At 40.3% G+C, this 17,439-nt stretch overlaps 2 protein-coding genes across 2 annotated transcripts; both read left to right on the top strand.

Moving 5' to 3' along the window:
* Positions 1–4,617: 4,617 nt before the first annotated feature.
* Positions 4,618–6,937, top strand: hbegfb (heparin-binding EGF-like growth factor b). Its single transcript, XM_031572803.2, has 6 exons — positions 4,618–4,769; positions 4,947–5,114; positions 5,314–5,443; positions 5,557–5,712; positions 5,800–5,886; positions 6,039–6,937. Exons 1-5 carry the CDS (start codon positions 4,688–4,690, stop codon positions 5,876–5,878), a joined length of 615 nt encoding a protein of 204 aa, XP_031428663.1. The 5' UTR covers positions 4,618–4,687; the 3' UTR covers positions 5,879–5,886; positions 6,039–6,937.
* Positions 6,938–7,445: 508 nt separating this feature from the next.
* Positions 7,446–15,122, top strand: pfdn1 (prefoldin subunit 1). Its single transcript, XM_012835748.2, has 4 exons — positions 7,446–7,554; positions 8,098–8,264; positions 8,478–8,562; positions 14,645–15,122. The coding sequence occupies exons 1-4, from the start codon at positions 7,522–7,524 to the stop codon at positions 14,726–14,728; spliced, it is 369 nt and encodes a 122-aa protein (XP_012691202.1). The 5' UTR covers positions 7,446–7,521; the 3' UTR covers positions 14,729–15,122.
* Positions 15,123–17,439: the final 2,317 nt, after the last annotated feature.

Raw genomic sequence — 17,439 nt, 5'->3', positions numbered from 1 at the left:
CTCTACAGACAAGTTTCAAGCTGTCGGGGCAGCAGTATCTGATCCACAGCTAATGTGGACTCAACCGGAGTGTTCCCTGTAATGTTGCAAGAGCTGTATACCATTCAAATTGCATTTCTTTGGGAGTGTCAATGTGTAGTTTCATCACTTCTGAGGAAGGGGTAAATGTACCGGGATTTCACAATGTCGAGTGAAAAACCATTTGACTGCCCACACAGTTGATTGGATTATTCTTTATACACAGTGGAAAACTACCATTAACAAAGCTGAAAAGGCATTTAGAAAGTTCATCCTGTCAAAAGTTTGGACATACCTTCTCATTCAATGGTTTTTCTTTATTTAAATATTTTTCTACATTGCAGATTAATATTGAAGACATCAAAACTATGAAGGAACACATGGAATTATGTGGTAAACTAAAAAAGTGTTAAACAAACCAAAATATGTTTTATATTTTAGATTCTTCAAAGTAGCCACCTTTTGCTTTGATGACAACTTTGCACACTCTTGGCATTCTTTTAAGCAACTTCACGAGGTAGTCACCTGGAATGGTTTTCAATTAACAGGTGTGCCTTGTCAAGAGTTAATTTGTGGAATTTCTTGCCTTCTTAATGTGTTTGAGACCATCAGTTGTGTTATGCAGAGGCAGGGTTGGTGCACAGTTATACAGTAAATAGGCCTATTCGACTACAGTTCTAATCCACATTATGACAAGAACCACTCAACTAAGTAAAGAGAAACGACAGACAATCATTACTTTAATACAGGAAGGTTAGTGAATCCGGAAGATTTCAAGAATTTTGAATGTATACTCAAATGCAGTTGCGAAAACCATAAAACGCTATGATGAAACTGGCTCTCATGAGGACCGCGCCAGGACAGGAAGACCAACAGTTACCTCTGCTGCCGAGGATACATTCATTAGAGTCACCAGCCTGAGAAGCCGCAAATTAACAGCACCTCAGATTAAAGCCCACATACATTCGTTCAGGTATGAGTTCAAGTAGCAGACACATCTCAACATCAACTGTTCAGAGGAGTGAACTGTGAATCAGGCCTTCATGGTCGAATTGCTGCAAAGAAGCCACTACTGAAGAAGAACAACAAGAAGAAGAGACTTGCTTGGGCCAAGAAACACAAGGAATGAACCTTAAACCAGTGGAAATCTGTACTTTGGTCTGATATGTCTAAATTTAAGATTTTTGGTTCCACCCGCCGTGTCCTTTTTTTAAGACGCAGAAAAGGTGAGCGGATGGTTTCTACATGTGTGGTTCCCACCGTGAAGCATTGAGGAGGAGGTGTGATGGTGTGGGGGTGCTCTGCAGGTGACACTGTCGGTGATTTATTAAAAATTCAAGGCATACTTAACCAGCATGGCTACCACAGCATCCTGCAGCGACATGCCATCCCATCTGGTTTGCGCTCAGTGGGACTGCAACAGGAAAATTACACCAAACACACCTCCAGGCTATGTAAGGGCTATTTGACCATGAAGGAGAGTGATGTAGTGCTGCGTCAGATGACCTGGCCTCCACAATCACCCGACCTAAACCCAATTGAGAAGGTCTGGGAGGAGTTGGGCCGCAGAGTGAAGGCAAAGCAGCCAACAAGTGCTCAGAACCTCTGGGAACTCCTTCAAGACTGTTGGAAAACCATTCTAGGTGACTACCTCATGAAGCTGATTGAAAGAATGCCAAGAGTGTGCAAAACTGTCATGAAAGCAAAAGGTGGCTACTTTCATACTTTTATATTCTGGTTTGTTGAGCATTTTTTTGTTTACCACATAATTCCATATGTGTTCCTTCATAGTTTGGTCTTCAATATTAATTTACAATGTAAAACAAAATTAAAAATAAAGAAAAACCATTGAATGAGAAGGTGTGTCCAAACTTTTGACTGGTACTGTACATACATTCCTGACATATTTACAACATAAATCTTTTTAAGCATAACTATATAGACACCTATAGACTACTTGCCAGTCAATGTAACGTTACCCACTCTACACAGACCTCAAGGTCGATATAAGGTTGATCCCACATGTTATTTGTTTTTTCTTCTGGCCTCAGTCCACCCACTCGTGCCCCAGAAATGGTTTGAAGTGTGACGTCATCAAGGATGTCAAGAGAAGACAATGAGGAGGGTCAGAGGACATATGAGAAACACCGGAGCACCTTAACAAGGGTTATTCCACCAAGTACTAAGTCATGTTTTGCTAGGGGTTCAAATACTTATTTTCTGCATCAAATACAAATAAAGTCATAAATGTTATAAAATGCAGTTTTCTGGATTTGTTTGTTGATATTCTATTTCTCACTGTTAAAATACACCTACCATTACAATTATAGATCACACATTTCTTTGCAAGTGGCCAAACTTGCGAAATCGGCAGGGGTTCAAATACTTATTTTCCCCACTGTATCTAGAGCTTTTATAATAATATTGTCTACAATTTCCACTGAGTGCGACATGAAGTAGGCCTAATGCAATTCAGAGTTTGTTCGAAATAATTTAAGCTTTTCCTTTTTCTGGTGTTTTTAAAAGGTCAGTTTATATGTGTAGTAACAACAGGTGTGATACGTCTGTGTCTTCAGTAATGGCTGTTTTCTTTCAAAAAGGATGCGTGAGTGGGCAAGCAAATAACATTAAGAAAGGAAGGAGGGGGAGGATGATTGATAAATAAAGGAAATGATAATCACCCGTAGATTGCAATTATGACAAGAATGTATCAGACTTATTTAACAGGCCTATGATTGTACGTCAAATATACCGATCTGTCTTTTAGTCTAGTGCAGTGGCTCTTGCTCTGGCCATGGGACCCACAATTGCACATGTCATTAAATCGTAACACAAATTGGATAGAATTACAACCATACAATAAACATACAAATCTAAACATAAACATAGGGACATAAACATACTTTTATCCATGCATTTATCTGACATCAGATAGATTATAAAGAGATTTTTACCACACTGTCATTGCTCATGTCAAACTTCACGTTATATTTATTCCTCATCAAATTAGCTAAATACGTACAAGTGGATTTCTTTCCCACACACAAAACAGCATAGGCTATAACATAACTAATAAGTCACATCGCAAATTAAAAAAGAAAATACTTTAAATAGCAATATAATTACAGTAATAAGCTAAACGTTTTGCTTTTCTAACAGATTTGTGTCTCCGCTCGCGTTACAGCACTATTCCAGCCGACGCTTTGGCCTCTCATACAGTGCCCTCCACAATTATTGGCACCCCTAGTGAATTTGAGCAAAACAGGCTATGAAAAATATGTCTTTGCTGTTTATTCTCTTGGTCTTTCACTCAAAATATTCACAAAAATCTTACCTTTTCATTGAAGTAAAATTATTGAAAGAAAAAAAAATGGAAATAATTAAGACGTTTAAAGCGACAGGAGATGTTAAGAATCAGCCTGGAAGAGGACGTGTGTGTACATTGACCCCACGCACCATGACAAGGATAGTTCGACTGGCAAAAAAATCTCCAAGGATCACAGCTGGAGAATTGCAGAGGTTAGTTGAGTCTTGGGGTCAGAAAGTCTCCAAAACTACCATCAGACGCCACCTACATCACCACAAGTTGTTTTGGAGGGTTGCCAGAAAAAAGCCTCTGCTGTCAATCAACAACAAACCAAAGCGCCTACATTTTGCCAAATGTAAGTCAGACTTTCAATGGGACCGAGTTCTATGGTCAGATGAGAGCAAAATAAAGCTTTTTGGCAACAAACATCAAAGGTGGGTTTGGCGTAGACAGACAGATAGCCATACAGAAAAGCACCTCATACCCACTGTGAAGTATGGTGGCGGATCTTTGATGTTGTGAGGCTGTTTTTCTTCCAAAGGCCCTGGACATCTTGTTAGGATACATGGTATCATGGACTCCATCACATACCAGCAGATATTAAATGAAAACCTAACAGCCCCCTCCAGTAAGCTTAAAATGGGCCATGGTTGGACCTTCCAGCAGGACAATGATCCAAAGGACACCTCAAAATCAACACAAAAATGGTTCACCGACCGCAGAATAAAGGTTTTGCCATGGCCTTCACAGTCCCCCAACCTAAACCCCATAGAAAATCTGTGGGATGAGCTGAAGCCGTCCACAAGCGTTGACCTCAGAATCTGAAGGATCTGGAGAGATACTGTATATAGAAATTGTCTCAGATCCCGTGCCATGTGTTCACCAACCTCATCATGCATTATAGGAGAAGACTCAGAGCTGTTATCTTGGCAAAGGGAGGCTGCACAAAACATTAAATTAAGGGGTGGCAATAATTGTGGCACACATGGAGAATAATATTTATTTAATGGCAAAAAAAAAAACTCTTTCAATTATTTTACCTCAATGAAAAGGTAAGATTTTTGTGAATATTTTTGTATACTCTTTTCCATTTCAAAATAAAAGCTACTGTTCATATATTTTCTACAAACGTCATGTTAAAGTTCTGAAGAAACACTCAGAATGATACAGCCACCAAGCAGTTGAGAAACTCTGGCCTTTATCTGATTAAATGAGGTGTGGTTATGATTCACTGAGAGGAGGTACCTGAGAGGGCAGGCCTAGTATATAATTACCAGAAGACCGCTCTTACACGGTCTGTAAAACGCCTATTGGCCATTTGGAAGGCAGATTTCTCTGAATAGGCATACGTACAGCAGAAACATGTTCCATTTCAAGATCGTTTTTAGACGACAAAGCTTTAAGACTCGAATTGGGTTTGACAGCATGTTCTTCTATATCCTCGGTAAGGTTTCTTTTCAACAACGCAATACATTTAATACTTCCTAAATTACACATAGAATATGCCTACTTTAAGACGACTTGACAAGTATGTTTTTAGATGAAGAAAGCAGTTTTTTTGTTGTCCATTCTGTGTTCTACCGTTCCTTTTATTAATTTTCATTGCATGCGCTTTATGAAGTGTTTTTCAGACTCTGCAGTTGCGCATCCATAGATTTACACGAAGGCGATACACCTAGATCAGTTGGCACATACAGCTCTGGAAGTGACAGACGGACTACACTTGGAGTTGAAATGTACCGTTCGGAAGGTTATGAGACCGAAACTGATTATCGGGCTGTCCCAACTGGTAATTAGCCCTCAGTTCTCACTACGTACCTTACTGCAGAGTTTTCAACCTTTAGACTTTTTTAACAGCTTGAAATAGACCTATAAACTCTGTAACTGTGTTCCTCACACGTTGGAGGGAATGTGTAACACAATGCAGGGTGTTGTTAAATATGTGTTTAAACCATGGGATCCATCAATAATTTTTTTTTAATTAACAGCTCACACTGTAGAAATGAGGACCACAGACAGGACAAATTACCTAAGTAATCCCTGTCTGGATACTGATAAGAATTTATGCATTTACGGAACCTGTCAGTACCACTGGGAACTGAATGAGACATACTGCAAGTGGGTTTCTCCTCTTCCTTTCTATTCATATTTTCTTAGTCACCCCTTTATTGCACATTTATATTCATCACATTGAGAGTTTTTACTCATGGATTGAATAATGTCATTGACAGATGTCAGCCAGGTTTCAGTGGAATGAGATGTCACCACATCATTATGGAAATGACCAAGCAAACACATGGTTATGACCTGACAACAGTCCTACCTATAATCGCAGTGGCCCTCTCCATTCTATGCCTGGCTGTCTTCAGCCTTTTGCTGGTGATCAGGTTTGTGTACCACTTTTTATATTTAACATTCATAATGTTGTATATATGTTGATATGTAGCTCACATAACCTAAACTTTGATTTTCAGACATCAAAAGAAACACAAACATGATGCAGAGTGTGAGGAAAAAATTCCTCTTGAAGTGACCCCAGTCCACCACCTCTGAAACAATATGTAAGTAACATGGTGAAAGTAATATTAGATAAAACATTGAACATTGATCAATGTATGGACGTATGTACAGTGTATGCATGTACAGTATATGTATGTATGTGATGATAATTTACTGTGACTGTATTGCTGATTATCTTAATAACATTTATTAGGGAGAAGGAGAAAGTCTACCTCGAATAAAGGATGGAGTCTGGTCTAAACAGGTGCTGTCTGGCGCTCTTCTTGAGTCATGTCATGAATAGGAGAGAGATCTTCTGGTAGAATGATAAGCCAGGAATACGGGGTCTCTCATGGGGGGAAACTTCCTGCAGATGTGGAGCTAAAAAGAAGAATCCATCTTCCAAACTGAAACACTGATGGTGGGGAGGAACATTTGTACCCCACCCAGCACCCTTGCTGCGTACCATGTGGATATACAAAAACAATGCATTTGTGCATGCAACAATGCATTGCAACAATGCAAAAAAAGTTATTTAAAGGCCAAAGTTGTAGAGGGATGGATTGAATAGTTGTTTTGATGTGTAGCTGAGTTGAGATCATTGCTGCTTATAAGCTTAAGTTTGTCCCTCAATGGTCTTTTTAATAGTATGTTGCATTTTGCTATTTGGTCTTTTCCATTAATTTATTTGTGTATTTAAGTATTTATTTATTATTTATTTTAAGATGTACACCTTGGATTTAGTAATATTTATGCAAGTAAAGTTTAATGAGGCAATCAGATTTAATTTTTTGATATTCTGCTTATGTTAATGATCTGCTATGTGACGTCATTTTAAATTGTTGTTTGTTGTTTTGTAACCTTCACTGTGGTATTTAAGACAGAAATATGATTTCACTTTGAATGTAGCAATGCTTGAAATGGTGACATGTTAAGAAAATTGCTGCATACATTCTGATCCCACAATATGACATCACTTGAGAGCTGGTTCTGCACTGTCCACTTTGCCCATATATGACCATGCTCAAGAAGCCTTCTGACCCTTTGGGGCATAGAAAATGCAGTGTAATATTGATTCCATGAATTTAAATAAATACTGTTGATGCATAATTACAAAAGCCTTGATTATTGTCTTAGAAAATGAGTGAATGCTACATTTTGTTGTGACAGGCCCAGGCTACACTGTTGTACTGCCCTACCTGTGGTTACATTTGTGACAGCAAACCTTTCATACACCCTATTAGCTACCCTTCAGCTGCAGTGTTATAGCAGTCTAAATCCAATTCAATTTTGCCAAGATAAACAAAATCAGATCCTATTTTAATTCATAGACGCACCAACGTAATGGAATTGTAACGCAAGATGATTTAGTGCTTTACACTATTTACTGTACGATAAAGTAACGCATACGCGAAGACAAGAGGCCAAAGATCTGAGACAATTAGTGAACTGAATAAGATCTGATTAAGGAACAATTGAACGAATCCTCTCAGTACAAACAACTCCCCTACCTTTGAGATCTGCACTACTAACAGCTTTACGCTACATGCAGGGCAAGCAAAAGTTTGCAGATATTTTGTAACAATTGTAACAACTTTTCTCGAGTTTGTGTGAGTTAGTAATACACAGGTGCTGAGAGCGTCATTAGCGGTGTCACGCCCTATTGTGCTTGAGACCACGTGTTTTCCCTCAGCAACATGGCGACCCCCATAGATTTGGAGTTAAAAAAGGTAATGTTTGATGCATTATTACGATATTTCGGGGTAATATCTGCGTTCATGATGCGGTTGTTAATGTTCAATGTTGCCATTGTACCATTCAAAATATCCATTGTTCCATTAAAAATGGAAAAAGGCCCACAACGTGTACTTCACGGTATTTGGCTAACATTTTGGGGTAGCTTGAGCTTGCTAGCTCGCTACTTGGCTGAAGGTTTAACGTTTGGCCTAAAGTTTATTTAGATAGTATTGCGTGCTCAATGTGTCAGTGGATTAATTGATATATGAACTGTTTCATACAGTAACGAGATTATTATGTCAACATTTTCGTCCTACTGCGCTAGCTAGCTTCATAGCAATATAGCCTTGTGTTTGGAGGTAATTTGTTTTAAAGTCTGATGGCGCGTATGATAAACGCGAAAACATTGTCATAACTATGATTTGTAACTCTCTGATAACGACTCACGTTGATAACGTCTTGTGTTGCCTGTTTTTCCTACCTACCCTCCCCTGCAAAACATATTTGGCTATTATATGTTCGCTTTGTCCTAACAGGCCTTCGGAGAGCTGCAGTCTAAAGTCATTGATACCCAGCAAAAGGTGAAGTTGGCAGACCTGCAGATTGAACAGCTGAACCGTATAAAGAAACATGCCAATTTGACACATGCCGAACTAACACCTCTTCTTGATAGTACGCGGATGTACGAGGGAGTTGGACGAATGTAGGTATCGCCTTTGAGCTGTAACAATGATCGCCCCCCCTTCCCCCTAAGGATATTTTCATTGAAGGCCTTTCTGGCTGTCGGTTATAAAAGCAAATAGTAGAATTGATAAATACAAATTATGTATATGGCACCCAAATTGCCTTGACAACTATTAAGCTAGAGAAAATATTAATATTTTGTTAAACTGAGTATCATCTCTGTGTTTGTAAGGTTTATCTTGCAATCTAAAGATGGGATCAGCAATCAACTGACAGAGAAGCAGAAGACAGCAGATAACAAGATCAAGGAGCTTGAGGTGAGCCTCATAAAGTGTCTGTATATAGCACTGTGATCTTGATGTACATTTATTGAATTGAATATTTGATTGACATAACCACTGGTGAATTATGTTGCAACACTTGTATTTGAACATAGCACGTAGAGCAGGACAGTAGTAGACTTAGTTTATTTGCTGCCTTCATCTTATTTGCATTTTTTCTGACAGACTTGGGTCAGACTAATGGGTTTTGTTCTTCGCACAGAAAAATCTCTTTGTAGTTGTTTTGTGGCACATAAGTGTTTATAGACACTGGAGGTTAAAACTGGTCTCCCTCAAATTTCATAGTATGGTTTAAAACAGTATAGTATGTTTAGATGTCATTTCAGTCATACAAAGGAAAAGATGTTAAATCCTTGAGTTACTGGTTGGGAACTTCCCATAGCGGCCAATCCATTTACTGTCACTTGCAAGCACTTATAGCCAGCAACATAACCAATATAAGAATTGCCCAACCATAGATACAACAAGACACAACTGACTATAGACCGCTGCAACACATGCTGTATGTTGTAACAGAGATCCGGAAAGGCACTCCTTCACTGCCCTACCATAAAATCTGAGTAGCAGGAAGCAACATTCATACATGCCACTACCAGAGACAACAACGGATACACCTTGACAAGATTTCACGTTTCCCAGTTTTAGTTCAGGTTAATTCACGACCCCAAGTAGTCTGTGAGCGCCTCAGCTACAACCACTGGCTCACTTTTTCATCAGCCTCAGACAACTCCTTTAAAGCTCCTTTGAGTGACCATCTTTGAAAACCAAAATCCAACAGAGGTGCTGTGGTTGATTTAGCTACAAAGCCTCTAATACCTAATACCACTGGTCCTGTGTGGGCTTGCCAACCTCATTGCCTTGCTTCCCCTACCAGTTCTACATACTTCCTTTCAAATGCTTCCTCAATCGCATCTTGCATAACTGTTATTAACTCAATACACAATGCGCTCCCACTCTGAATACACTGTGTCTGGTCTCATAGCAGTCACATACAGCATCACTACTCCATTGCATCTGCATGGAAGCTCTGATGAAAACCTACGTAACATCTGTAATGAAGAAGGCTCTCGTCACTGTGGTTTAGGATACTGACTCAGCTGGTAATTTCCTCATATGTTGAAATGAATTTAAGTTCCTTTCCAGGGTAGATGACTGCAAGTACCACTTTAGGAAACGTCAACGCTTTGGTATTTCCATTCTGTCCTAATAACCTAATGGCCTTTCACTATTCTTGTTTTCACTTGGCATCTTGGATCTTCAAAACATGCAGAGCAATGCATTAGATTCATGATAAGATGCTGAATATAAGGGTGTCACTGCGGCTTTGTGGCCGGCCACCCTCTGCTTGTGGACATGTGACCCATGGCAGACCATAAATATATGGTTCGTCCAGAACATCTATTTTAAGAAAGAAGCCGTGTTTTTTTTCTTCAGTGCAGCATGGTTAGCCAAAACATAGAGGACAACCCTCAAACCATACTTGCTTAGTGACCTTACTTTACACACAAGCCTGGATACTTGCTTAGTGACTGACCTTACTCTACACACAAGCCTGTTGCTTAGTGACTGACCTTAGTCTACACACAAGCCTGGATCTGTTTGGGAACGTGTGTGTGTGGGAACAGGTGTGAGTGAGGGTGTGCCATGAGGGTGAAATGACCAGGGCATTGCAGTGACTCACCCAGCAGGCAGCTGTGCCATCGTTAGTGCGTACGTCATGAAGGCATCCTGGTTTAAAAGGCTGTTGTAATATTTTGGCCTGTTAATTAATAATCAAATACTTTCTGATCCCCCTCATTTGGGAGGCTGTTTTTTTTTTTTTTTAAACAACATTTGGTATTTTTGCGATTTGGGATATTTAGGGAAGGTACATTACAATTACAACGTCTCAGGCTGGTGTTTGAGGTCATACCCCACTGTGCTGTGATGTGTTGGGTTCTGCACGGCGTGTTTTGCAGACAGGTCAGAGAAATCCATGGGTTACCGTTTCCTCATTGCACAGTATTGCATATAATTGTTTCTGATACAGACTGACATACTGTCAGAGAGCGTGTGGATTTTGAATTTTGTGCCCAGTCAAGAGCAATGTGTCAGACATGTCACTGAAAGCACTGAGGCATGTACAAGACTTAAGTGTATCTTCATCCTCTCCCACACAATATTGTAATGCGTATCCAAACATATGCGCACTATATACAATCTATATACAATCCTTTTAGTGCCCTATCCTGGCACTTAGTCTTAGCCGTGCCGTTACAGGAAAAGCTGACTGAAAGACCACAGGAAAGAGAATGAACTGGAATGTACTTGAGTCACTGGTATAGTAAAAGAGGTTGGCAGATCAAATGAAGGAAATCGGATGACTTGTTTCCTGTCTGGCAGGAATTGTAGTGGCTTGGGTTGAATATTAAGCTCCCTGACTGACACTGTGCAGGTGGCAGGCAGCTTTCTACAGACTGGGAGGGATGGGTCATAAATTGCTGATAGAATGCGCTAGACTAAACCTCAGCTCCTCAGGACACGTCTGTGCAAATCCTTCTGTCGGTGTGTGTGTCGTAATATTACTAGTGTTGTGAGAGTGATGGAATGTTTACTTTTCTGATTAGGGAGAAATAAATGATTAAAAAATACGATTTCCTGGCTGTCCAAAATCATTACCAAATCATCAGATGAGTTTTCACTCATTCATCCAGTCATTAATTCACTGTTTGTGATTTATTTAACTGTTTTTTAGCAGTCTCTCCAATTCCTTTGTTGAGAAGTTGTGAATTTCATTGAGGGTTAGTGCACGTGATGTTCTGAGGTCTGTGTGTGTGTGTGTGTGTGTGTGTGTGTGTGTGTGTGGTACTGACACATCTCTTAGTCTGGCCGGACTGACGTGTGGCATTCAGCAAGGATGTGTCTGGGTGAGTGTATGGCTGGGTGACGTATGATGTCTAACATTTGTGCCTTCATGTTGGCCTTGATCTTTTGGAATCCTTGAGACATACATCAGATAAATGTTTTATCACTTTTCTCTCTGGATGCCTTCATCGTTGTGGATTTGTTTGTCATCAGCATGGCAACCGTTTTTTCCCCTCTCTTTGTCCTAACATGCCACTCCACACAACCACAGTTATGGGTGTATGCCACCCAGTGGACAACATTCCCTTTTTTTCTCTTTTGGAGAGTTGGAGAACAAGTTCTTACAAAAAAGAAAATCATAATTCAATGGGTATGTTGGTGACCAAATCAGTATGCGTCCTGAATTTGGTGCATGAAAACAAATTCCTTTTCATAGCTTTCAGTATCAATGATGTGTCTTTCATAGTAACTGTTGCTTACAACATGAACTCTTCCATCAAGGCCAGGAAATGTGAACTGGTTGTCATTACATTTAAGCTATGAGTACAATGTACACTCATCCACTCACACTCACTCACTCTCACACATACACACTCACACTTAGTCACTCACACATACATTCACACATACATTCACACACACACACTCACACATACACACATTCACACACTCACATTAATATATACACACACACACACACTCTCACTCACTCTCACTAACACTCACACATACACACTCACATTCACTCACTCACATTAATACATACACTCACTCTCTCACACTCACTCTCACACATTAATACATACACACGCACTCACTCTCCTACCCTAACAAATACACACACACTCACACATACACACACTCACACTCACACACTCACATTGATACATACACACACACACACTCTCACTCACTCTCACTAACACTCACACATACACACTCACATTCACTCACTCACATTAATATATACACTCACTCTCTCACACTCACTCTCACACAATAATACATACACACACACTCTCACTCTCCTACCCTAACAAATACACACACATACACACACTCTCACTCTGTCACACTTGCAGGTATGCATTGCATGCTTCCCCCAAACACTCCAAGGCAATGAGCATGTGATGGGCACAAACAAATTCACATGACATACTCCTGTTTAATCAAAATGATGTGAAGAAAAGCAAAGCTTGGGGGGTGAAGGAGTGAGCTATGGGATGTGTGGAGGAGTGCACTTGAACAGAATGTGACCTAACCTGGTGCTCAACATGAAATCTGGAGAGGAGAGTATAGAGGAGAGTTAAGCGCACATTATCTCAATTAAACGTACTGTATTCATGAAGCTATAAAGTAAGAAATAAGTAGTTGATTTGGAGCTTATCCTACATGCCTATATTTTGCGTGCACTTGAGGTCTTAGCTAGTATATTCCAACCCTTGAAACGTAACTAGTTTCATTCATTTATTTTGTGTTCTGTGTTGGAATTTCTTTAAAATTATTGTACAGTTATTTTTTTATTTACTTACTTATTTTTTGGATGCCTGTGTCAATCAAAAATCCCTATGAAATAAACCAAACTGACCAGAACCTTGTAGGCCAGTATAAATATCTGTAAGATATAAGATTCCACTTGATCATTTAGGATGTTCTCCATCACAGACTTATTTGACCATTTGTCAACTCAACACAATAGCTTGAGAAGTGGCTCTACTCCTGTCCCAGTGATGACTTGCAAACAAAGGACTGTTTATTTTTTGTTGTTTTTTTCATGGCGTCATAAGCAGAAGGTGACAAACTAGGAGACCCATTCACTGAGAGACAATGAAGAACCTTTGATTTGGCAGATAGAGCAAAACCACAGCTTCCCCCAGACTCTGCTTCAGGTTTCTGTGGCTAAAGCTGCTGTCTGTCTGTCCAAATATGTGTAGACTGACTACATTGCACCCTGTTACCCATCATATCTGTTTTAAGCCTGTGTGATACACATGACTTCCATGGGTCTGAATTCGCATGTATTTTTTCCCACATTGTCATAGAGGACTTCCACTCTGATATTACATTAGTGTGTGGTAGAACTTTGGAACATTGGCACTACAGTCTGGTTGAAATCTGCTTAAATTCTTGGGGGGTGTGTGTGTGTGTGTGTGTGTGTGTGTGTGTGTGTGTGTGTGTACACGTCAACATCAGTGGACCAGAGGATGACCTCAGTGCCTTGGATCTAGAGCACTGCCTTTCCTTTGAGTTTTTGTTTTAGTCGCGCTCTCCTGCGTCACCATGCAAGCGCACGTAAACTTCCATATTTAGTGAGGCGTGCGCACCTGCTGGACACAGGGATGACAGTCACAGCCCCATGGGTGTCGGCACCTCAGCATATCTGGATAAGGACCATGACCAATCTCTGACCTCTATTTTTTTAACGGCTGTTTTCAGTCCCCCGCCTTCCTGCATCTCCACTTGCTATCTAAAATGCATGTTGGGTAGTCATGCTTAAGACCTAGAAATGAGCAACTTAGCTTGAGTCAAAGCCTTGGAGTGCATTGTTGATGCATGTTTCTTTGATCAAAGCCAGCCTTGTGTGTCTTGATGGGACAGCCCTGTTTCAGATAGCACCACCACATTGACTACAATAAGATGACGTCCTACGCTTTCTCTCTCAGTTCCCACCGATTTGTTTTGCTATTGTACAAGATAACAGTTGTAAGACATGAAGACAATGACTACTCTGTCAGGGTGCCTATTTTTGTATACTGGATAAACCAGTTACAATAAGTAACCTTTAAAAAGTTGTTATCTTCTTTTTTTGTTCCCTCTGTGGATGTTGCTGGCTGGAAAGTGTAGGCTTGCACATCCCTACTGACTGTAATTCCACTTGCAGGTGTTTTATTTAAAGCAGTTTATAAGTGAAGTGAAGTGATATGCAGGGTGTGTAAGACACGTCCAGTCATCCACCAGTCGTTTCAGATGTCTAAGAGCAAAAATCAGTGGCTCTTGGCTCAGAAGAGTTCACATGAGCTTACTGACTGCTTCACCATCTCTCTACAAGCCTCACATATTGAATTTAGTGTTCAACAAAGCCCATGAAAAGCAATTTGGTTATTTGATATGGAACATTTTCATGTTGTTGAGTGTTTACTGTGAAGTGAACTGTGTGTGTGTGTTTGGTCGTTTGAGGATGTGTGTGAAATGCTTATGTCTTCTCTCTCTACAGCAAAAGAAGACTTACCTTGAGCGCAGTGTGAAGGAGGCTGAAGACAACATTCGAGAGATGTTGATGTCCAGGAGGGCCATGTGATTTATGTGTTTATGCTCACATTACTCTCACACACTCTCACACACACACACACACACACACACACACACACATATATGTAGACACACACTTTTTCTAAGTTAAAATCCTGTAATACACATCAGTAGGTTGAAGTGGCTGAGTTGTTGTAGACAGCCTCGGTGTCTCTTTGCTCAGTGCATGATGCATGTGTCTGTGTCGAGTGAGGACTTGAAAATAGGCAGGAAAAAGGTGCAGTGACCCAGAACTGGGGCCTAAGGACTTTTCTGTTGCAACGTTAGTTTTGTACAAGATTAAATGGAAAACTGTTTGTTTGTTAATTTGGCACAACAATAAATCCTGTTATTATTTATTGTTTTGAAATTGAGGTAGTAAAGCTGTCATGGTTGCTCTCCAATTCTGTCTGGATTTGTTTGTACTTGTGTTGTGATCCCCTCTCGTACATGTCTTCATCTTGTCTCAGTGGAAGGCCCTCTGCCTCAGCCTGTTCATGTACTGATGGTTGGAGCTATGGAGTGGGTTTGACTCCCATGTAACCCTCCTTACAAAGAAAGTACATTTCCTAGGTAACAGGTGAGGACTACATGCACTTGGATACTTGTGATATTTATATTTCCCATATAAATTATTTAATGTTTAGAACTCGATTAGTTCCACATTTCAGTAAATTTTTTACCCTTTTCTCGCAGTCTATTAAGAGGCTAGCAAATGTAAGTAGTAAGGAATTATTAATATTTAAAAAAGGCTTCTGTAATCTGGAAGAAACCATCAGTTGACGTGAATTTTTCAGAGTCAGGTAGGACCTTGAGAATGTTTCAATACCACATTATAGGTGAGAAGTACTGAACCCTATGAACAAAACCTGGGGCTGCCAGTGCATACCTGCTAAATATATCAAAGTTGTGTTGATGCTCGGCCCCTGGAGTAATATTAGCACCTAGTTTCAGACAGCTTACCTTTCACATACATGTAGATTTATTGGTGTTGTCCACCCTTGCGGTCTCCAGGGTGAGCTGTTATCTGTGAGAATCTTTTAGTGGTATTAGGTAATTCAGCATTTTCATGTAGCTACTAATAGCATAGTTAGTAAAGGTCCTGTGAGGATGACCTCTCTAGCGCTACAGATAAGAACAAATCTAAACTCCATCTCCACTGAGGCAGTCTGTAAAATGATTGTCGCCCCCTTGTGGACAGTACATAACCCTGGTTTGCAAGGGGGCACATACTGTAAGTCTACCCAAGAACTGTTCTTGTAAAACAACAATAGCAGTTGTTGACACAAATTGTACTATTCTTCACACTTTCTCATGGAGTTTTTCTCAACTTTATATATATCATTTTATATAAATAATTGTATTAGTAAGTTGTGTCATTGCATTCCTGCTCTTGTTTGTTGCCACCTATCATATTAAGATGTATTACCCCTGCACAACCTGGCCAAAACAACAATAATATATACTTGCGTGTTACAAAAGGAGGGGAAAGGTGATGTGTTTTTCCTAAAGCACACGCACAGACTTGTTGAGGTTTTTCTTTATGAATTCTTTTAACTGGATATCGTGGACATAGCAGTGGTCCTGTAGTTTTTTTGGATGTGGTCGAAGCACATGAGCAAGCCATGATCTCCCAATCCAGGTTGAGAAGAGAAAGGGTTGTTATTAATGAAAAACAACGTGTTATGCCACAATGGAGTATGGAGAAAGGCTGAGAAGATATAATGGACAATTTACCTGGTGTTTTTTTAGCTGGGCCCTATTATCACATCTTTTGGGGTCCAGATTTTTACTAGGGACAAAAACGAGCCACTGACTCATAATGAGCTCATCATTTTGTTAAAGGTGTCTGAGAACATGGAAAGGATCCCTACAGACAACAGAGAAATAAGACAAACACACATTTCCAAACTTTTTTTTCCGAGTTTAAATAAATTTCGCCTTTCGTTTGAAGAGAGGGTCTCTAGCCTCACCATCCCAGTTGAGTTTAGTCATTGGCAGAATCTCTGATTTGGCCAGTTGATGGAGCCAGACACCCTACTATAATTACTGATCAGCAGACAGACTGATTTCATGGTGGTGAGACTGATAAGATGCCTGAGATATGTCCACATTGCCTAATGGAAGCAGCCATTTTTCAGAGCTATATGTGCAGTGGTATATCTGGCCAGCCCATCTGGGTGTTTCCCAAAAGCATAATTGAACAGCTACCATAGTTAAATGATAAAGAGACTATCATTTTGAACACTCTCTCTCTCTCTCCATGGTTACCACGGTGGTCGGTCCATGGCGTTTTCAGGAAGCACAGACCAAGCGGTGAAGTTCCAAGACTGCCTCTGTGAAGTGAGTTTCCTGTTTAAAGCAGAGATCAGATCTAAGTTTATTTAAGTTCATATTTTTGTTCTTTGTGCAGATTGATATAGTAGTGACTGATATTTAGTATGTGACGATGTGATCGTCACTACGGATAAATATGCTCTCTGGCTGCCATGCCATTGAGCCGGGCTCTTTGGTGTGGCGGTCAGAGAGCATGTTTGGCACCCTGTAGACCTGGGTTCGAGTCCGAGTAGGGTGACCCTGCTCTCCCTTCGCTACAAATGGTGTCAGAAGTGGGATGCCCTGCTGTGAGGTCATCGGAGGCGCACCCGTGAACATTGTGTGAGGGACCCCCAGGAATGTTGACCCCGTGTGAAGGACCCCATGGTTGGGTGAAGCACTTGT

Source organism: Clupea harengus, chromosome 8 (genome assembly GCF_900700415.2).
Source record: "Clupea harengus chromosome 8, Ch_v2.0.2, whole genome shotgun sequence".
NCBI classification, from domain to species: Eukaryota; Metazoa; Chordata; class Actinopteri; order Clupeiformes; family Clupeidae; genus Clupea; species Clupea harengus.
The sequence above is the reverse complement of the archived record's forward strand: the minus strand, read 5'-3'. Positions and strand labels throughout refer to the sequence as shown.

Bases quoted from the DNA above. Each gene is read 5' to 3' on its own strand.
- hbegfb (XM_031572803.2), top strand. From the start codon at position 4,688: ATGTTCCATTTCAAGATCGTTTTTAGACGACAAAGCTTTAAGACTCGA. The intron at 5,444-5,556 runs GTGGGTTTCTCC...TGTCATTGACAG, and splicing joins CTGAATGAGACATACTGCAA to ATGTCAGCCAGGTTTCAGTG. The intron at 5,713-5,799 runs GTTTGTGTACCA...TTTGATTTTCAG, and splicing joins AGCCTTTTGCTGGTGATCAG to ACATCAAAAGAAACACAAAC.
- pfdn1 (XM_012835748.2), top strand. From the start codon at position 7,522: ATGGCGACCCCCATAGATTTGGAGTTAAAAAAG. The intron at 8,265-8,477 runs GTAGGTATCGCC...TGTGTTTGTAAG, and splicing joins TACGAGGGAGTTGGACGAAT to GTTTATCTTGCAATCTAAAG. The intron at 8,563-14,644 runs GTGAGCCTCATA...CTCTCTCTACAG, and splicing joins ACAAGATCAAGGAGCTTGAG to CAAAAGAAGACTTACCTTGA.